We start from the raw sequence: 23568 nt of genomic DNA on the forward strand, positions 1-23568 counted from the left end.
TCACTTTTCCTTTATCCAGGCTCTTCTAACTATGCCCACTGGTTTTACTTAGTCCACCTGGCTGATTTGCCCTCATCCATCTACCCCAAACTGTCCATAGTCATCTTTCTCCCAGGTCTTACTGATCGGGGATGTTCTTCCTTGTTGATTATTCCCACAGAGGAGCTATGGACTGGCTTCCTGTGACAGCCACTGTGTGGTCCAAGATCCAGTTCCCTACCCTGTACAGTTGACCCTTGAACGACATGGGTTGGAACTGCGTGGGTCCACTTATACACAGATTTTTTTTTAATAGTAAAAACGACAGTACTACACAATCTGTGGTTGGTTGAATGCACGGATGTGGAACTGCAGAGATGGAGGAACCACGTATACAGAGGGCTGACTATACGTTATGTGCAGATTTTCAACTGCGAGGAGGGTCACCACACCTCCCTGCCATGTTGTTCAAGGTTCAACTGTATACTTCAAAGTAGTCAAAAGGAACCTCACTGCCCTAGCTCCGTCTACACTTTTCTCTGCTTTTAACTTCCAATCTCCAAAAAATGAATCCTTCTCTTAGCATTAAACTAAAACCCGGCAACCTGAATATACCCTCTTATTTATAACAACATAGAAAACTCCACTTTTTACACAGAACTTCCTTGGGAGGGGGTGGGTGTGGCTGAGGAATGATGAGGGAAGGACCACCGTCCCCACATCGCACATCTATGTGACAGTGCCCCAGAACTGTGCCATAAGGCAGCCCTGGGGGCTGTAATGACTCGCTGGGTATCCAACTCCTAAAGCCATCCTCCACCTCAATTACACACCTAGTGCCACCATAACTATTACAGCTCACTTACCCTCGAGCTTCACATTAAGAAAGTACCCAGGTAACACATCAGGATTTATTATGAGTTTTCTGTTTTAACTATATGTGCATGCTCACTGAATATATCTGCCCTAATAATGAGGGTGATTAAGCTGGCCATTGTTAAGACCTTACTTCGTGTAACAGACCCCCTGCTAAGCACTTTCTATCCATTAGCTAATTTTTTCAACCTATTCCATTGCAAGTAAATGCTGTCACCGCCCCCTAGTTACAGACGAGGAAACTAAGGCTAAGGGAAGCTAAGTAAGTTGCCTGTAAGCGGTAGATCCAGATTTGAACCCAGGCAGACAAGAGACCACAGTCAGAATTCTCAATCACGGCATTACCCTCGTCTGCCTTCCCACAACATGTGGATCCCCTGACCAAGGTGCATAACAAACATGGAGTGCTGTTGGTGCTTAAGGAATTCTGACTATCATCTACAGATAATTTAGCAAGTCATGTTTCTCTGAATGATAAACACCAGGCACATTCTGTCATATTGGACATGCTGACATTTTGGGGGTGGAAAAATAAGTGGAGGGAAAAAGACTTTTAGAACAATACCATAACCAGTACACCACCCCTCACTAACTACTCAAATCCAAACTCTGGTAGTCCTGTCAGCAAAACTGTCTGCCAACAGGCCTCGTTACAAGAGAAAGGGAGAGTACAGGGAGAAGTACCATTTATCCTGCTTCAACTCCTCACAAGGAAAATGGGACCTATAAACATTTTTGGGAAAATGCCTCAAAGTTTCTCCCCCACAAACAGATTAAAAATACAATACAACCAACTCAGTATACATTCTAGAAAGCAGCAGAATAAATCAATTGTGTACATGTGGCTTTTTATCAAGATCCCTTTCAGGCCTGTACTGGGGGGGCAGGGAGTAGGGGAGAGAATGAGATGACTTTTCACTCTTTGACTCTGTCATTTTATTTGTTATATTCCTGCTCCATCATTACCACCACCATCACCACCATCACAAAAGAAAGAAGGAAGGGGGCTTCCCTGGTGGCACAGTGGTCAAGAATCCGCCTGCCAATGCAGGGGACACGGGTTTGAGCCCTGCTCTGGGAAGATCCCACATGCCGCGGAGCAACTAAGCCCGTGCACCACAACTACCAAGCCTGCGCTCTAGAGCCCGCAAGCCATAACTACTGAGTCCACGTGCCACAACTACTGAAGCTCACGCGCCTAGAGCCCATGCTCCGCAACAAGAGAAGCCACTGCAATGAGAAGCCCGCACACCACAAAGAAGAGTAGCCCCCACTCGCCTCAACTAGAGAAAGCCCGCACACAGCAACAAGGACCCAATGCAGCCAAAAATAAATAAATAAATAGATAAATAAATAAAATTAAATTTTAAAAAAAGAAAGAAGGGGGGAAGGGAGGGAGGAAAAAGAAAGAAAAAAGCATTGCTCAGTTTTTGAAGCAGCAGCCTCAATGACATGTCTGGTAAAATATCTTAGCAACAATGTCAATATTGTCTCACTCCAGCTAACCATATTAACATTCCACTCTAATCATGATTTCTCAAATATAAAATGGCATGTGCATTACTCACTTAATTCAGTCTCTGAGTATCACTGGGAAAACAGCCCTCTAACAATTTCTATAAGGCTGCATGAAAAATTAACAACACTGTAAATAAATAAATAAATAGAGAAACAAACAAACAAATAAATAACATATATATATCTGTCCTGGGATAAACCATAATGGAAAAGAATATAAAAAAGAATGTATAGGGACTTCCCTGGTGGTCCAGTGGTAAAAAATCCACCTTACAGTACAGGGTACGTGGGTTTGATCCCTGGTCAGGGAACTAAGATCCCACATGCCGCAGAGCAACTAAATCTGCACCCCACAACTACTGAGCTCGTGTGTTTCAACTAGAGCCCACGTACTGCAAACTACAGAGCCCATACGCCCTGGAGCCCATGCGCCACAACTACAGAGCCCACGTACCACAACCAGAGAAGAGAAAACCCACACGCCATAACTAGAGGAGAGAAGCTCGCACGCTGCAACGAAAGATCCTGCATGCCCCAACAAAGATCCCACATGCCTCAACTAAGACCTGACACAGCCAAAAATAAATAAATGATAAATCTTTAAAAATATACATATATGTATAACTGAGTCACTTTGCTGTATAGCAGAAATTAACACCACATTGTAAATCAACTATACTTCAATTAAAAACAATTAAACATCAAAATTATATTCAATGGCTATTCATTTTTGTGTATCTAACTTGCAAGTGTGAGAAGAAGCAAGTGTTGATAAGGAATCTGCATAAACACAAGAACCAAATAAAATATACTGACAAATGATCAAATCCTGCCCGTTGTTATTTCTGTAATGGAATCCTTTCACTCATCTGCTTGTATACCTGTATTTCAAGTGCAGGACCAGCTCCAGCCAACCGTGGCAGTCTACTAGATAGTGGGGGAGCTCCTTTTCCCCCACTTAGCTCCTTTTCCTAAGAGTTTTCCAAGTCACATACACATACCCCTGCCACGGTTGGCTGGAGCTGGTCCTGCACAGACACAGGAACAAATGGCATGCCAGTGGCTCCCGAACCTGGCTTGCCACTCAAAAACCATAAAAAAAAAAAAAAAAAAAAAAAAAAAAATTACAGAAGCCTGAGTCCAACCACGGTGAGTAATGCAGTAGGTCTGGTAGGAATTTGAGTCACAAGTGCCTTAGATGAACTAGCCAGGTTTAGTAATCGCTGCACTGGAGCCTGCTCTTGTAAAGCTGAGGTGAACACTGAGTCTCACAGGTACACCCCCTCTGAGTGCACACAGCTTCTCTTCGCAGAATGCTGGTGGTGGATCCTTGCATTCTGGCCTCACATTCCTCCCCCTCCTCCCTTCCAGCAAACACATGCCACCCCAGACAGTTGCAGCAACTGCCCCACAGCACTCCACTAGGGGCAGGCCTACCACACTCTCTCCTCCTGCACCAGATGGAATGGCCAGAGCCGTGTATGCCACACAGACAAGGGAACCAAGGAGACAAAAATATCTGAGATGCTGACATTTTGGCCTAAAGCCAAAAGGAGAGGGTCAAGGGGCAGAAACAAAGAAGCCAGAAGGGTATAGAAATTACCGTCAATTATAATAAGAGCAAACATTTATGAAATGCTTACAATGGTCCAGGCACTGTTCCAAGCACTTTAACTCACTGAATCCTCAGGACAACCAAAAACCCTCAGAGGGAGATGCTGTTATCATCCCCATTTTACAGATGTAAAAGTGGAAACAGTGAGGTTAATCAACTTGACCTGGGAATTGAACCCATGCAACCTGGCTGCTATACTGTCCTGATCATAAGGTTTTGGAGACAGAAAGACAAACTGGATTCAAATCCTGGCTCTGCCACTTAGCAGCTGTGCAGTCTTAAGTTAGTTCTTTAACTTCCACTAATAAGCTACTGTTTATAAGCATGTACCACACTATCTGATACACAGTAAACAGTCAAAGAGCAACTTTTATTAGTACTGCCACATTTTACCCCAGGGGATTCACTTCCCGATGAACTGCAGTTCACTTCCTAGTTTCTTCAATACCTTGAAGAAGAAAAATATCTCACCTGCCCCTCACAACATTCAAGTATCAAAAACTCTCCATGTAAATTCAAATATCTGTATATTTTATTTCCCCAAAACAGATACTATGTGAACATAAAACAAAACAAATTCCCGTCATCATCAACATTATCATGCCTGAAGTTTTAAAAAAACAAATCTTCCTTTCATTTGACCCTCATAATTACTCTATGACACAGATAGAGGTTGTTACCTTCATTTTTTAAAATTAATTAATTAATTTATATTTTGGCTGCATTTGGGTCTTCGTTGCTGCACACGGGCTTTCTCTAGTTGCGGTGAGCTGGGGCTAGTTTCCGTTGCAGTGCGCAGGCTTCTCATTGCGGTGGCTTCTCTTGCTGTGGAGCACAGGCTCTAGGCACGCGGGCTCAGTAGCTGTGGCTCGCGGGCTCTAGAAAGCAGGCTCCATAGTTGTGGCGCATGGGCTTAGTTGCTCCACGGCATGTGGGATATTCCTGGACCAGGGCTCGAACCTGTGTCCCCTGCATTGACAAGTGGATTCTTAACCACTGCGCCACCAGGGAAGTCCCTGTTAGCTTCATTTTTATAGGCAAGAAAACTGAGGTTCAGAAAAATGAAACCACTTTTTCAAAAAGAACTAGTAGGTACATTCAAACTGGAACTCTTACCTAAGTTTCCTGAAGCCAAAACAGCAGAGTGCTTATCCATCTTTAAGATGCCGCTTCCATAAATCAGAAGGGATTTGAGGTACTGTTTGGGGAGCCCAATAACCATGGTAACAATTTAATGGACAGAGGGGGGGAACCCCAGAATCTCTTAATCTTCAGGATCTTAGAGCTAAGGATGTAAGGAGGTTTAATCAGATTAGCAGCATCAATACTCTCACACGAAAAAAATTAAAATTAAAAAAAAATTCAAAAGAACTCTCACACGAAGCAGGGAAAGAAAGCCGACCTCCCTGAAATAATGACTTATAACCTCAGTCACTTCTCAACACTGAACTTACAGAATTAAAACAAAATCCTTCCCTTAATCCTATAAAAAATGAAGTCTGAGTTAGATGGATCTTCTTAGGTTTTATAATTCAAAACTAAACATGACATGTTTCACTTGCTTAGAACTCTAGCTAGTAAACGATCAATGGTTAACCAATTAACAAAATATTAAAACACCTATTGAAACCAACAGAAAATTAGGTAAATGAACAGGCAGGACAAAGAAAGAAATGTAAATTTTATTTTTGTCAAATACTTAATATACTATCTGCCAAGCATGGATTTAAGTACTTTATAAATATTAACTCATATAATCATCATAAGTGACCCATGAGGCACAGAAAGGTTAAGTAATTTGCTCAAGTTCACACAGTTAGTAAACTATGGAGCCAGGATACAAATCCAGGCAGTGTGGCTTCAAATGGCCCATAAACATATAAAAATGCCTTTGGATTCACTCTAAAGAATTGCAAAATTAACACAATGAGATGTCACTTTTGCCTATTATACTGGAAAAGATGAAATATTGATAGCTTGATTATAACCTATGCTGATAAGCATGTGAATAAACAAGCATTCTCACATATTGAAGGTGCAACTGTAAATTTAATGGCACCTTTTTGAAGGGCAATTTGACAAAATTTAGGAAAATTACAAATGAATAAACTTATTAACCAACAATTTTTCTTACAACTATCCTTATGAAAGGACAGGGAGTTATGCACAAGGAGATTTACTCTAGTATTGATTGTAATGACAACAAAAAAGATAAAACCATCAACGGGAATAATAAAACAAGTTACAGTATATCTGTCTAATGTAACACTGAGAAACTTTTTAAAAGCCTATATATTAGTATGTGCTAATATGAAAATATGTCTAAAAATGTATTCAGTCAACATGGTAACTTACAAAATAAAACACACTGTAAAGTCTATCAGTTTTCTTAAGGATCTATACATGTACATTATGCATGCATACACACATATATGCATTGAAAATATCTAGAAAAATCAAATAAACCATTAACATTAATTTCCTTTGGGGAGCAAAAATGGAAGCAGAGAAGAAATGGGGGGTATCTTTACTTTTAATACCATTGTATAGCTTTTTAAATGATTGCATATTTAATTATTACATTTATGGTGTCTGAGTGACTTTACAAAAAAAAGGATGGATTTATAACAGTCTCAAGGACATCAAGCAGAAATGGGCTTTAAGATACAGAAAAAGAAAGAGATATTACAGTGCTACTGAATCCAGATTAAGGCCATGTAAGAATTTCTGAAATAAACTTTCTAGGGAGGGGGGAAAACACTTCTAGAGAAGGAAAAAAATCAAAACAAGTAGCCCTGGAGAGAGAAATTATAAAGTAATTCACTGTCTTCTATCTCAGGGATGTGTTTTCCTTTATATTTACTCAGTGCTAGAGATAAAAATAAGGGAACTAGCCAGAGACATAGTAGAAACTGAACTAGTCTGGAGTCAAAAGCTATATACCTTGAGCCCATCTTTGTTTTAACGAGCTATAAGGCCTTGGGCAGTTGCTCAATGTTTTCCAAATATTTCTCAAAAACTGAAGACACTGAACTCAATTTCTTAAGGTCCTTCTAGATCTAAAACCCTTTATTTCATTACTTTAGCTTAGTTTGAAAAAAAAATCCATGTACCTAATAATCTAAGAATATAAGCCATGGACAATGTTTTTTTACACTTAAGACTACAGCAATTTATTAAGGAGATGCTTCCCTGTCTGGAATTATCCCTGCCCGCTATCAGAAACTCACAGGATGAGGGCTCCCAGCACATCCAGGGAGCGGGAAGCGCTTAGACTTTTTTGACTGTGTATGTACAGAGGTAGAATGTGATTAGGTACCGTGGAAAACCTAATGACTCATTTGTGTTGGTTTTATGCCTTTATTTTGGTTTCTCTATAAAATAAGTTTCTTAAATATAAGTCAATCAGACTAGCAGATCTCTAGCCTCAGCACAAACATGAAATTTTTAATAATGCAGGAGACACTGCTACCCACTGAAGACAGGCAATGTGACTTTCAAGCAACTTCAAGGAAAATTCCCCTACGAGTAACTTTCTAAGGAAACCCCACTACTACACACCAGGGCCACACTTGGAAAAGGGAAGAATCAAACTAGAGTCTGTCACATTCCCAACAGAAAAAATGTACAAGGACATAAAAAGACAATTATTGAAGAGGAACTATAAATGGGCACTAAATATTTAAAGAGGTCTTCCGATCTCAAAGAAATGCTAATTAAAAACAAATACATGTTGTAACGTATAAACTTGACAAAGATTATTAAAATCCACAAATACCCAATACTAGAAAGAGCCATGCAAGCAGACACACTCACACACTGCTTACACAGGTGGCGACCAACACAATCCTTCTGGAAAACAATTTGTCAAGAAGTACCATGAGCTTCTGAAAAGTTCCTCTCCTTTCACTATTAATTCCTTACCTAGAAACATTCCACTAAAATAATCAGAGATTTATACAAAGATACATATTCTCCAGAGGGTTTTTTCTTTAATGAATGAGAAAAATATGTAAACAAAATTCACCCAAACAAAATCATGGTATATTGGTACAACAGACTCTTAGGCATTTTTCAAAGAGTAATGACATTAGAAAGGATAAAGCAAAAGATAAGAATTATAAAAAAAACCCAAGATATTCTTTATCAGTATTTTACAAATTTTCTACAATGAGCACATATTATACTGGGCATTGATCAAAGGCCCATATTTATTCTGACTTTAACTTTTCCAAAGCCAAAATGGATATAACAGTTGATGGCACCTTAAAATTGCTACCAGCCAGGGAATGGTTATAACGTGGCAAGCACTAACCACACAAACCTATGTTATTACATCTGGTAGAGCGACTAGACAATTATAACCTCCTCCAGGTTTCAGTCAACAGATCACTTAAAGTCCACTGTGGAAGGAGTAAGAGCCCTGAATTTCATCTGAAAGCCTTCCATTAAAACCTCCTTCTGAGATCCTGGAAGAATGGCCTCAAACTTGCAGAATGCATGTCTGCAGCTTGGAAGAAAAGTCCTGGAGAAAACAGTGAAGGGCTCAAAAAAATGCTGAAACATCAATGCTCTTAATGGTAGAGAAGATGATGTCATATGAAGAAAAATGAGTATTGACAACTAGGTGAAAAAAATTATTTAGAAGAATCAGGTTCTGAACATAAATTTTAATTACCTTATCCTACTTATTTCATTTTCCTACCATCTTATGAAAAGGATTGATATATGTAAAAATAACTTTCTAAAGAAAGGAAATCTTCAGTAAAGTATAACATTTTAAGTAGTAAAGTATGTCAATTTAATTGACAGCAGTTCTTTCTTCCTTAGCAGTACCCAAAATAATGGTGTGTTTTATAACCAATGAAGTACTGTGTAACATTTATAATCAGAACAATAAAGACAAGTGCTGTGGGCTGAACTGTGTTCCCTCAAATTCATATGTTGAAGCCCTAACCCCCAACATGATGGTATTTGGAGAAGAGGCCTTTTAGAGATACTTAGGTTTAAATGAGGGCATGAGGATGGGGCCTTCATGATGGGATTTGCATCCTTATAACAAGGGGCACAGGAGTGCTTGCTGTCTCTCTTGTCATGTGAGGATTCAAGTATAAGGCAGCCATCTGCAAGCCAGAAAGAGAATCTTCAACCAGAACCTGATCATGCTGGTGCCTTGAGCTCAGAACTCTAGCCTCCAGAACTGTGAGAAAATAAACTTCTGTTGTTTAAGCCACTCAATCTATGGCATTGTGTTATGGCTGCCCAGACTAAGACTACAAGAAAATGTGCCATCAGAAGTCAAAATATTTTTAACATCTGGTACGTGGAAGGAAGTTTTCTACATAACTCTAAAGTTATGTAGAAAACTTTCTTGGGGTAGGTTGGTGAGGTGGGGGACAAACAAGCCCTCACAAAGATACGAGGCATTAACATATACATTGTTTGAGAACCAAATGTAAGATCATCAGGAAGGCAGCAGTGCACAGGTGGCTCCCTTCCATCCTCAACCCAGAGTTTGCATCCTCTTCACCTCTGCTACCAGCCACTTCCATGCTCTATATAAACTCCAGACAAGTGCCCAAACCATTATAGGCCCCTATGTGTATGTCTTATATCAGAGACATCATCATTATTGAGTACTCTGGGCTCTGGGACAGTCTCAGGGCACAAAGAATGTCATCTTGTACCCAATGTAGCAGTATGATGCTCCCGAAGTCCCTTAAAAATGAACAACTCTCACACAAACTTTTGAGAATGAAGAATTAAAAATCAGCTCTAAAGTCTTATTTCATCCTGATTCCCATGACAGTGCTGTGGTCACCAGAACACAGGACAAGAATCTGATTCTATATTGGCACCACTGATGGTTGATGTTATAACCAGCCTGCCACCAAAGGGGGGGCGGTGAGAGACCGACACAGATCCTACATTCCAACTCCATGATTTCCAATATGAATAAGGGTTTCTCAATTTGATGCTGTATACCAAGGCTAGGGCTACCCAACGGGTTACCCCTGACGGCCATCTGTCAACTGCAGGACAAGTGTAAGGTCAAAGCCCTCAATCCCTAAAAGAAGAATCATTTAGTTTAGATCATCCTGCATGGAAAAAAGAAGTCAACCTAGATCAAAATTTTTGGTAGCCTATCTCCCCTCTCAGGAACTATGTTTGCCAATAGATTACATCAAATCCAGTTTTCTACATTTCTGTAGAGTACGTATAAAACTTATGCAAATAGGTCACATGAAAATTCAAATATGGAGCTTTTTATGAGAATTAAGAAGCTATACGTGACAAAACTCTCTGAAGACTTGGTCTATAGAAACTAAGACCATTCGTTGTTTTTTGTTTTTTAACAGTAAAGTAGCTTGCATGAACAAATATCTGTGAAATGAAATTAGGTTTGACATAAAAATGGACTCTGGGGCCTCCCTGGTGGCGCAGTGGTTGAGAGTCCGCCTGCCGATGCAGGGGATACGGGTTCGTGCCCCGGTTTGGGAGGATCCCATATGCCGCGGAGCGGCTGGGCCCGTGAGCCATGGCCGCTGGGCCTGCGCATCCGGAGCCTGTGCTCCGCAACGGGAGAGGCCACAACAGTGAGAGGCCCGCATACCGCAAAAAGAAAAAAAAAAAGAAAAAAAAAAAAAAAAAAAAAAAAAAAGGACTCTGAATTATTATATTTCTGTATTAGCTTTCCTGTTGCATTTACACATATACATACAAAAAGGGACCCAAGTAAATAAATGTTGTTGTCTGAGAATTTTGCTACAGCCTTTATGATGATTCAGATAGGCTGTGACTTGCTAGATGTTGTACTGGCCATAAAAATTGGAAGATCCAGGATAAGTCTTGATTTCACCTTCTCAGTCCAGACTTTTCTCTAATTACACCTCTCACAGTTAACAGCTCAGATGGACCAGCCGTGGTCCATCATGTATAGCATCTGACACACATAATAAATGCTCAGTATTTGTGCCCATCCTTCTCTTTCATCCTTTATATATCCCTAAAATGTATGGGGAAGCTATAAAGAGGATGGGCAATGGAGCCTTCCACATATAAAGACCTTTACTAATAAGGATATGTTGAAATGAAACATCTCAGCAACTTTATAAACTGTACTTAGAAATCTATTCTTAAAGCTTCTTGCTAACTCCCGAAATTTCTTTAGTAAGGGGAAAAGCCTCTCAGTTTAACTTCACAAAGAAAAAAGGATAAAATGCAAGTGACATGATATAGGTTAAAAGGTAAAACAAGTTATAAATCAAAGTATGAATCACCATACAACAGACAAATGACTCAGAGCTGCTTCGGTTTTATCATGAGGGAAAGGCTAAAGATGGCAGAAGAGCCTTTAGTATCCAAAGTCAATAGCAGAATCGGTATTTGGAGAGAGGACATCATGGATAGAAGCTTCTAGAACATCATTCTCTTGCCTGAGATCAACAGGGAGGGAACAAGATGTTTCAGAAGGGTTTTGTTTGTCTTTAAAGTACCAAACAGTTTTCTTGAGGAAGAAAAGATGTACTGAACATCTAGCAGAAGCCATATGTCAAGCAAGGCACTTCTGTAGACAGGTTATCTTATTTAACCCTAACAACATCCCTGTAAGGTAGCTTAACTAGGTTAAGAAATTTGTCCAAGTACACACGGAAGTGAACAAGCAAGGATTTGAATTTGCATCTTCAGATTCCAAAGTCTGTGCTTTTTCGAGACTCTGACGTGTGAGGGGTGACAGAGAAAAACTGATGAAGGGACCAATTGAACCAGAGGGAACAGCATTCCCACTCCTACTAATAACCAACCTGTTCCTTTCTATGTTCAAATCCTGTCCTACAGGATTTTGCAGAATTTATTTAAATGCTCTGGTAAATAGAAATACAATACCTTTAGACTGAACTATTTCTGCTTATTTTGTTGCTTGGGAAACATTTTTTGAGTCAGTTAACAACAAGATACCAAATATCCATAGCTCAGCAAGACAGTCACTGCACTAAATTCCTAAATAATAGTCCACAACCACAAAAAATGGGCAATGCAGCAGAGAATAATCAAAAGCAGCTTCATATTTTCTGGGTAAAACAAAGCATCGTTTGTATTGAGGCATTTTTAGAAGGTACCACTGAAAGCCAGACTGCAGCCTGGAATGGCTTAAAATACCACATTTAACAATCACATCAATGGCTTTAAACTTTAGAGGCAAACAGCTTCCTTTTACTACAAATTCAAAGTGAAGGATTAGATGCAAAGCTAACAGATTCAGGACACAGTCAAGCTTAGGGACTATCCAATGCCTTAATTAACACCATTAATTACAAGTGTATTGAGCCAACTAGCTGGGTTTTAATGATTAAATGGTGAAGGTCAAAATTTTTAAATAAATTGCTTCAAACTACGCCCCCCTGCTGAAAAAAGAACACCAATCATTAAACTGAAAGGAAAAGCCTAATAAACAATTATTTTGGCATATTTAGCAACCTTAATCAGTCTATACTTTAATTGAGACAATACCACAATTAAGAGTTCACCAAACTTTGCTCTTCTGCCTCAACTTGGAGCTACTGGGTTGGCCAAAAGGTTTGTTTGTTTTTTCTGTAAGATGGCTCTAGTAGCACTTAGTTGACTTTAACTTCCTTCAAAACAATTTTGTTAGATTGTATTGTGACAGCTGTCATATCAGCGTGCATTTAAAACAAAAAGACATCATAATTGGTGAATTTTTGTTTAGCCATTTTAATATTGAAGATGGAAGAAAAAAGCAACATTTTCAGCATATTATGCTTTATTATTTCAAGAAAGGTAAAAACAACTGAAACGCAAAAAAAGATTTGTGCAGTGTATGGAGAAGATGCTGTGACTGATCGAACATGTCAAAAGTGGTTTGCGAAGTTTCGTGCTGGAGATTTCTTGCTGGACGATGCTCCACGGTGAGGTGGACCAGTTGATCAAATCGAGACACTGAGAACAATCAATGTTATATACCACACAGGAGACAGCCGACATACTCAAAATATCCAAATCAAGCACTGAAAATCATTTGCACCAGCTTGGTTATGTTCATCGCTTTGATGTTTGGGTTCCACATAAGTTAAGTGAAAAAAACCTTCTTGACCATATTTCCACATGGGATTCTCTACTTAAACATAATGAAAACATTCCGTTTTTACAACAAATTGTGAAGGGCGATGAAAAGTGGATACTATACAATAAGGTGGACTGGGGCAAGCGAAATAAACCACCACCAACCACACCAAAGGCTAAAGAAGGTGATGTGTATATGGTCGGATTGGAAGGGAGTCCTCTATTATGAACTCCTTCCAGAAAATCAAACAACTAATTCCAACAAGTATTGTTCCCAGTTAGACCAACTGGAAGCAGCACTCGACGAAAAGAGTCCAGAATTAGTGAACAGAAAAATCATAATCTTCCATCAGGATACCACAAGACCACATGTTTCTTTGATGACCAGCCAAAACCGTTACAGCTTGGCTGGGAAGTTTTGATTCACCCGCTGTATTCACCAAACATTACACCTTCGGATTTCCATTTATTTAGGTCTTTACAAAATTCTCTTAATAGAAAAAATTTCAATTCCCTGGAAGACTGTTAAAGGCACCTGGAACAGTTCTTTGCTCAAAAAGATAAAATTTGGGGAAGATGGAATTATGAAGTTGCCTGGAAAATGGCAGAAGGTAGTGGGACAAAAGGGTGAATACGTTGTTCAATAAAGTTCTCAGTGAAAATGAAAAATGTGTCTTATTTTTACTTAAAAACCAAAGGTACTTTTTGGCCAACCCAATACTTCCACACCAATAGAGGGCAAGTAGGAGAGTTGGACAGGGCAAGAGACTATGGCTTCAAGATTGGCAGAGGCAAAAGGGACACAGAGAGAGAGGGAGGCATTAGCCCTTTCTAGGAGGGTAAGAGGCCTTGCCCATCTAATGCTTCCAGATTGGTGTCACTATTTCCAGGGTTAAAAGGAAAAAAACAAAACCACTATCAACAGTGAGATTTGATTACATCGTAGATGTTAGATAAAATTAGGTTTCATTTCTTGGAGACCAGAAGGAAAAAGAAGTCCAAAAAACTAGCCAAGCCATGTACTTGCTGTGGAAGCAGTAACTATTATAACGAACTATACTAGATATCTGTGTTGGTTAGCTTTTGAAGTGGAGAGGACCTGCAAATGTCTACAACTGAGAATCCTCCCTAACGCACATCTTGGTGGGAGATGAAGTCCACCTTGCCCTAGAGAAGCTAAGCAGTCCAAATACACACTTGCTCAGCCTCTCCTACAGCCAGAACCCAGGAATGGGAACCAGGCTCAGCCCTTTTGATGTACCTACCCCACACTTTCAATTTCTCCTCGGTTATTCTTAAGCATTTTCACTTCCAGATGAATTTTAAAACCAACTATGTCAAAAGCAAAACAAAACAGGATTTTTAGGGCAGTGAAAGTACTCGGTATGATACTATGATGGTGAATACATGTCACTATATACTTGGGCAAACCCACAGGATGTCCCACACCAAGAGTGACCCCTAATGTAAACTATGGTCTGCGGGTGATGATGTGTCAATGTAGGTTCAACAGTTGTAACAAATATACCTCCTTGATGGGAGAACATTGATAATGGGGACGCTAGGAATGAGTGGAGGCATGGGGTATATAGAAAATCTCTGCACCTTCCTCTCAATTTTGCTGTGAACCTAAAACTGGCTCTAAAAAAAATTACATCTTTAAAAAGAAAATAGTTGGGGCTTCCCTGGTGGCGCACTGGTTGAGAATCTGCCTGCTAATGCAGGGGACATGGGTTCGAGCCCTGGTCTGGGAGGATCCCACATGCCGCGGAGCAACTAGGCCCATGAGCCACAACTACTGAGCCTGTGCATCTGGAGCCTGTGCTCCGCAACAAGAGAGGCTGCGATAGTGAGAGGCCTGCGCACCGCGATTGAAGAGTGGCCCCCGCTTGCCGCAACTGGAGAAAACCCTCGCACAGGAACTAAGACCCAACACAGCAAAAATTAATTAATTAATAAACTCCTACCCCCAACATCTTCAAAAAAAAAAAAAGAAAATAGTTGGGATTTCATTCGAGATTAAATGGCATGTATAGATAATTTTGTAAGAGCTAGTCAGTTTAAAATAATATATTTGCCCATTCAGGAATACAGTATTTCTTTCCATTTATTCAGGTCTTCCCTTAAGTCCCTCAACAAAGTTTTATTATTTTCTTCAATATAAGGCTTGTACCTTTCTTCTTAGGTTGATATTTAAAGTTTCTGTCTCTATTATAAAATGGGACTTTTTTCCTTTTCATTTTCTAAACAGTGCTGCTATACAGAAAAGATATTAATTTCCTATGCTGCTCTAAACTCTTATTAGGTCCAGGTTTGACATCAATACTCTGAAATCTTAAGAGTTCAGTAATTACTTTTAAATTAAGGAACTTTAATGATAGTGACAGGAAAGTTTGCTGATAGTAAAGGTCATTTACACACATGGTGGAAGGTTGTAGACCTCTCTAGAGAGCTTCAAAATAAAGATAACACCCCATCCGCTTGTTTTAGATCAAGGTCCTAACGTAACAGCAGGGAAAGAAAAAATAGATGCCCTCGTCTGGCCTTCCCCACATTATGGTTTAATATTGATTTTTGCTCCCTTAGGCCTGACTCAAGGTGAAGAGAACTCATTTGCACTGATGGACTAGTGGAAACAAGGTAAATGTAGTTTCCCAAAAAATTTTAAAGTTTTTAATATTGCATTCTCCAGTGTGATTCTACAGCCTCCAGAAAATACTTTTTGCTCAGCTATAAGCATTTCCTAGGTATAAAAAAAAAAACCATAAAAAAGTAATTTTGCTCTTTTTAGAGTTGACTCAATGACTTTCAATAACTTTCAATAATTTGATATCTCACTGTACATAATACTTGAAATATCCTTATATACATAAAACTTAAATTTCAATACCTGCTAAAATTTTACCAATAAAGTGACATTTTCTTTTAGGGACAGGAGCTGAGGGTATAAAAACTTTTTAATACTTATGAAAAAATTTGTTTTCTTTTGAAGAATACTAAGTTTAACTCAGTGATGTTCCAAATTCTCAAAATAGGTTCAACATAAAAGTGTAGCTCAAGATTGTTTGTAAAAACAATCTACAAAGGATATGAAAAGCTGAACTCAAAATTTTAGACAAATATTTTCTAAATTTCTGTGACTGTGAGTTCAAGTACATAAAAATGAATTTTCCTTTGTCTTTACAACAAAGATTGGTTTAATTGGAAACAGTAGAGCAAAATTTTTCCATATTGCAGCAGATATTACCCAAGTTTCACAGCGGTCTCAGTAGGTTAGCCAGCTTTAATTTACAGCGAAACTTAGCTGTGATTTACTTATATAATGAGAGCTGGCACAGAGCTCAACACATGAATGGTCAAATTCCAAGTATTTTCCCCAATCATCTTGTGACATAACTTCGTCAAGATTTAAAATTCCATCTGCTTTGTTCCCCAGTGGAATACAACCAGGTTCTAGTTAAGAGAAAAAAGGCATACACCATACAGATGTTTTATGAGAAATGTTCCCATTGCTTTTTCAAGTTGGTTTGCATTAGTGAAAAGCCAAAGTGTGGGAATTATTATGAAGAAATGATTCAGAAAACACAATAGTTGCTCTTAAAGACCAAAGGGGGAAATAAACCCCAAATAACATGCTCTACAACTGGAAAAGTTTCAAACGCAAACAATGTTCACTGTCTGGCCCATCTGAAAGGCAGGGTGCCGAAAATCATTAACATACTGTAATTTCACATGAGTCTGGCACGGATCAAAGAGGATGGTAAGCCTGTTGTGAAAGACTCCATTACTAAGCAGAGAGTTTTGGCTTGGAGACCCTGGCCCTGAGAAAAATAACCCACTGGTTGGCAGCTCCAGTCCAACAGACAGCTTTAGGATCTAACTTTATCCTGGAAACTACAAAGGCATGTAAAGAAGCAAATAACATAGTTCCTAGGATGAGTGTCAGTTGAGCCAAAACTGGGGGAAAATTTTTTGTTGTTGTTTTTAAGACAGCTTTTCGAGAACTAAAGAGAAGGATGTTTTGGCCTTAACCCAGCAGAGGGTGAAGGGTCCCCTGGATAGAAATTATGTGAACTGAAAATTCCCTGTAGTAGCAATTCTAATTAATTATTCAAAGCTAGGAGTTGATTTTCTAAGGTTAAGAGCTAACTATGGTCTCCTGTTTCTATCATCAAAAACTGGTTTCTTCTTTTCTTTACATCTGCTTAGCCAGGCATTAATGAGAGGCTTTTAATGGAATCTTATCAGCAACTTTACAACAAAGTCTCTACCTTTAAGGTTAAGTTTGCTTTTTGCAGGTTTGGTTAAAGGGAAATTAGTAATAGAAAATTTGTCAAGGTTCCACATAACCAAAAAGTTTACAAGTCCACTTACTCTTTTACAGAAACAACATATATAACAATATTACCACAAGGCATTACAAGATCTTTTGAATTAAAGAGTTAACTATAACTCAGCCTACTTATTTATACCTTAATAGAAATTAAAACTGAAGTGTTATTCAATATACAATAACTCAGAAACCAGCCATTCTCTGACTCTGGATTAACATGAGTTTCGGTGAAATGGCACATTTCAGGGAAATCGATCCATACTAACAGATTTTTATGTGCCATACAGGTAGATAACATGTAGTTTTTCTGGTGAGTGGTCACCAAAATAACCTTAGAGTAGCTTATCCCATGGAATGCAGTGTAGAGTCACAATGACCACATATGCACCAGAACTCTACGAACAGGAATGAAATCCAAGCCAAATGAAGTAGCTCTCATCATAATGAAAACTAGCAGCCTGGCATTGAGTGTGGCTACACCTGTTAGGGGGAGAATTTGATACTCAAAAGATGAGGACCAGTCAGCCAGCAGTTGGTCAAACATATAAAATGCAAGCATGCGTGGGAAAAGAGAAAGCGCTTTCTAGAAATCAAATTCCTGGACACACCTGCTCTCCCTCAATGTCTATAACTCTGCCTTGGGATCTGAATGACCTGTTAAAATTATGACCCTTACAAGTCTTCTGGGAAAGCATTTGGTTCAGAACCCAAACTCAATCTTCAAAGTCACTTCCCAGGAGAAAGCTCACAAATATATTTAGTTTCTCATGGCCTCCAGGTTGCTGTTTCTTCTAACCCATATCACTTCTCTGACCCATTCCCAAGGCAGTAACATCTGCCCTGCCTGGATGAAGCGGTGCCTTGCTGGCTCCCGCCCACCATGCTTGCTCAGCTCAACTCAATCCTGGACACATACCTGTTTCCTTCTTGCTTCCCTTTCCTCCCTCTCGGCTCTTCTTCAGCACAGCCTTTAACATTTTCAACACTCTTTCGCTTCTAAAGAGAAAAGGAGGAGAGAGAAGAGGAATTAAGTATTATAAATTGGAACATAACTTGCATATTGACACAAACGGTAACTTGTCTTCAAACAAACAGATCACGTAGGATAATATAAAGGTACCTTGAGTTTTACATTAATTTTCTATGAATAAACTAACATGGGGAACAAAATGCTAAAAGACACAAGGAGTGTTTTATAATGTTTAATGAAGTGATCAGAAGTTCATCGTCTTGTTATAAGTTAAAAAAAAAACACAACAACAGCGCATTCTCAGCATTCCACATCTAATTAAGGTTATGAGGCTAAATCTGGACACATTACTGTAAGGTATCTGGCATAGGAATGTGGGTCTCCCAACCCCCACTCATCAAAAGAAAACATTAAGACAGAATCAAAAAGATAATGGTTAAGAAGGAAAGCTACATGGTTAAAGGCATGTTTTACAGGTGCTACTGATTATATAACCATAAGGAAAACATTTTAGAAGGTTAATCAGAATGAAACATACCTTAAAAACATTTGCAAAATAAATACAGTGGGAACACATTTCAACACTGATGTCGGGGTGTCTGATCAAACAGCACACACTGCAATGGTTTTTACCACATATTGTTATGACTTTTGGGCGGGGGTTGGGGGAGGTAAGAAGAACAGGCCTGCGGCTGAATCCTTTAAATAATGAGCTGTATTTTTAAGCAGGGTTGTACTGAGCACATAAAAACAACACAATGGCCCAGGCCTAAGATGAAACACAAAACCACCCCTCCAGCAAAGAGACAGACAAAAGGACCATTATTTCATCAGTTAGTCAGTCTCCTCCAGCTCTCTCTTCCCTCCACTAACTCAGATGAGATGGCTAGACAACGCCAAAACAGTAACAAATCTGAGTGGGTTGTGTTACCATCACACCCTTGTTAACGGCACTAAGTAGAAGCAGGTAGAAGGCGGCAGCAAGTAGCTTACTGCTGAAGAAAACAAAGAGGGGATGACTCCTCTGTAGAAAACCTGCCTTGTTAGCATCAAGGCTTCCAGTGGTCTCTGCATAACGCCCCGCACAAGTGCTTGACCCCAGAGTTGAGCCAAGGTTTTGTGGAGCCCACTGAGAGGGAGGAAGGGTCCCAAAGTGCTGCCATGCACAACATAAGCACACAAGGTGACCTTTCTTATCATTGGGTTCAGGCCTGTATTTATTTTTCCAAGCCCTTTGTTTTCCCGATGAAGAAACAGAGACCCTGGGAGGCTGACTTGCCCCAGGGTCACCCAGCTAATTAACAGCAGGGCCAGAATCCAAATCTGAGGACTCCCAGCAAGGGTCCTCCTTCTTCCCCAGTGCTGGCCTCTCTGCTTAGAGCAATGAAAGCTTTGGGAAACAGCAATCAAACAATCAAAAAAATTAACAACAAACCAACCAACCTGAAAGATACTAGGAAGTAAATATCTTAAGCAGAATTTGGAAAAAGCCATAGTGAAGCTTATTAGGGTTAAATCGTCTTACAAACAAGTCTTTACACACAAAAGGAGCATGGCTTAGAGCCTAATTCTTTTTAAAAATGCTACTTGAATGGACCCCTGTGAAAAGACTTGGGTTTCACATAAAGGGCAAACACTGAATCTGGAAGTGGGCCACAGTGTGCTTCCATAGGGGAGCTGTGGAAACACAAATTTCTCCTGACAGCCATGCTTGAAGGAAACAATGCAAAATGTTGTGGCATAAAAAATGGTAGGAAAAGTTAAAAAATAAATAGATGCCTGGTAAGCACAGACATTTTCTTCCCCAAATTAAAAATAAATAAATAAATCAACCAACCAACCCTTCAGGGTTTGTCATTTAGCAAAGACTACATACTAAAGAAATAAGAGAAAAATATCAATGGAGCCAGGCCAGCAAAGCTTGGCCAAGGTCCTTAGGGAACTTTTCCCCGTGTTTCCCTGGATCACTGAACAGCTCAGGCCCCACTAGAGCGGTGAAGCTGCCCCTGATTAATCACCCTTGTCACCACCAACCCACAACAGATCTACAATGCCACTTGGCATACACAGCCCACAGGGCAAGGACTGGCAGACACAGACTTGGGCATCTCATCCCAGACACCTTAGATGTCTATTTTTGGGAGCTCAGCTGTTTTCAGGATAGTGAAATCTTCCCCATCAGTGGTCTCAAGTGAAGAGGCTATCAGATATTCACTGTAAGTTATTCTCCCAGTTCTTGTTTTCCTCCCTAAATAGTAACTCAAGGGAAAGAGCTTAAATTCATACTCTAAAAGATATTCAAACTGCACATGGAGAAACTTTAACGGATTATACCTGGGTGCAAAAATTAAGGAACCCCCATACACACACAAGCTGGAAAGGGAAAAAAAGAAGACTGCTCCCCGTGGGTTAAATTCTGAAATTAATACAGATCAGAGTAGAGCCGCGCAAAGTCCCAATCAGTCATGGCCTGAAAGATGTAACTGGAACGTGACATTCATCAACAGACCCTTTAAAGACTATGCCCATCTGAAGTGAGGTGGTCAGAAAAAGCAACTATAGTAATAGGCTGGAGGAGCCAACACTGGCAGTATAGTCCAGAGAAGATTATCTGCACACCTGACAGTACCTGTGAACTTACAAATACATACTCCCACATCCAGTTCTGGAAACAGACCCATCAGGCTATCGGACCCAGTGCTATTAAACACTGGCATCATAACTACTTCCCCTTCTTCTAATCCTGTTCTCAATGAGCAGTGCCTCTTAATTTGGCTTTTTAACCTAACAACAGTGGGGGAGAGCGTGCTGGTCTAGTCCACCCAACACAATTGTCTAGCTTGTTGAGAGACATGATTCTGGGAATTAATTAATAAACCAGTGTTCTGGCTTTAAACAAGAGCTCTCATGAGCTTTGTTTAAGGGAATCACTTTGCCAAGTATCATCTATTTAAGACATAAAGAATATTAAGTTTCTGATTCCAGTTTGAGTACCAAAAGGAAGACAGTGGTAAATGCTTGAATGCAAATGCCACCATGAAGCAGTCTTATGAGGGCAGCCAGCGGGCTCTCCCTGAATGACACCTTCTGCATCACTTCTCTTCCTGTAGCAACTTCAACTACTGACAATTTTCCCCTAAAAAGGGTGAACACTGCCCTGCTACAGAAGTGAACCACAAAGAAATGATGCAAACCAGCCTTCCAGACACAAAAAAAGAAACTGACAGAAGCTATCAAGTTCCTATTAGAGGACCATACATGTAAGGAAGTTCTTATGGACAAGCATAATAGGATAAAACAAGAAATGCTGTCCCTTTTCACTTTAAATACTACAGATCAAAAGGCACAGGTGTAACTCAAATAAATACTGCCCAAATAGAATCCCTCAATTTCTGCCCCATAAAACTTTAGCCTCTATCACACAAGTAGTATAAACATATGGCTGGATTTAAGTATTTAAAAATAAATCTTTGATGGCACTTCCCTGGTGGCATAGTGGTTAGGAATCCGCCTGCCAATGCAGGGGACCTGGGTTTGAGCCCTGGTCCAAGAAGATCCCACTTGCCATGGAGCAACTAAGCCCGTGCGCCACAACTACTGAGCCCGCATGCTGAAACTACTGAAGCCCACGCCTAGAGCCTGTGCTCTGCAATAAGAGAAGCCACCGCAATGAGAAGCCCGCACACCGCAACGAAGAGTAGCCCCTGCTCGCTGCTACTAGAGAAAGACCGCACACAGCAAGGAAGACCCAATGGAGCCAAAACTAAATTAATTAATTTTTTTAAAAAAAGAATAAGTCCTATTTAAAAATAAAAAATAAATAAAAATAAATCTTTGAAAAAGTAGAGAACTTCAGCTCTCATTTCTTTATATATTTTTGAGGAAGAGAGAAAAGACCAGCCTCTAGATTACAACAACTGCAATGATCTAATGGGAGAAAATTTCCTATAATGTTCATTTCAAAGAAAGTAAAATATGAGTATATGACATGACCTTTAGGTCAATGATCTGAAGTCACTTACATTTCCTTATTTTTCTACTATCATTCGACATCTAAGTTTCCCAAATGCCATAGATGCCAGAGATTCTTCTTCTCAAAACCCACAGAAGTTAAACCAACTATTGAGCTTACTTTTACTTCTTAGATTTCTCCCTTAACACATAAACTCTTTGGAAATAGGCACAATGTCTCCATGTTATGTGTTAAATAAGCATTCTGCAGTGATTACAAGGGTATATAAAATATAACAAAAGTTATCCTAGATTAAACAGTGAGATGGTTTAAAAATAAGAGAAAAACCTATTTCAGTTTGCAATCGCAATGACAGTATCATAACCATGACCACCTTGTCTGAAATCACAGAATAACACCAGCCTTAAAACTTTCCTCTTCCGGGGCTTCCCTGGTGGCGCAGTGGTTGAGAGTCCGCCTGCCGATGCAGGGGACACGGGTTCGTGCCCCGGTCCGGGAAGATCCCACATGCCACGGAGCGGCTGGGCCCGTAAGCCATGGCCGCTGAGCCTGCGCGTCCGGAGCCTGTGCTCCGCAACAGGAGAAGCCACAGCAGTGAGAGGCCCGCTTATCACAAAAAAAAAAAAGACTTTCCTCTTCTGCAGTGCCATACCACCTATTTATGAAATTTCAAATCGACTCCATGAGCTGAGGGCAGGGACTATGTTTATTCTTTAATAGATACAAACAGAAGCCGGAACAGAAGCCGGAACACAGCCTTCCCACACACTCTGTTCTCAATATTTGTTGACAGATTTAACAAGGCTGCAATGAACACAGATGAGCCATTTCCTCCAAATCAAGCAATTAACCAACATTCATAGCAGTTTATAAATTACAAAGAATATTCCTATATATTCTCATTTGCAAGGAATGCAAGAAAACAGTTAAATCCAAGAGATACTTGAGAGGAAAATGCTGCATTTCATAATGTCCCTTCATGTCCACACCTGAGTCAGCCTTAAAATCTCAAGATAATAAACCCTTATTATCCAGTTATCCTGGACACCTAAGCACACGCTCTGTGCTCACTCCACTAAAAGGAGCTTCTTGCATCAAACCATCCATCTGACCTCAAAGCAAAGCAGTCTCAGAAGGTGTCTGCTTTCTTTTGCCAAAATAAATAAAGGCAGAGTAGCAATATCTACAAGTGAAACACTGGAAAGTAAGATGCACATGATCAT

General features: G+C 39.8%; 1 protein-coding gene across 4 annotated transcripts in view; it reads right to left on the reverse strand.

Annotated features, from left to right (window-relative positions):
* TANC1 (tetratricopeptide repeat, ankyrin repeat and coiled-coil containing 1) overlaps positions 1–23568 on the reverse strand; it is a 235869-nt gene that overhangs the window by 144118 nt on the left and 68183 nt on the right. For all 4 annotated transcript variants that reach the window (XM_081242562.1, XM_081242563.1, XM_081242564.1 and 1 more), the window contains one exon: positions 18319–18398. In XM_081242562.1, coding sequence (XP_081098688.1) covers positions 18319–18379 — 61 coding nt within the window. In that variant the 5' untranslated portion in view covers positions 18380–18398. The remainder of the gene's footprint in view (positions 1–18318; positions 18399–23568) is intronic.

This window comes from Mesoplodon bidens, assembly GCF_964165515.1.
Source record: "Mesoplodon bidens genome assembly, chromosome: 8".
NCBI classification, from domain to species: Eukaryota; Metazoa; Chordata; class Mammalia; order Artiodactyla; family Ziphiidae; genus Mesoplodon; species Mesoplodon bidens.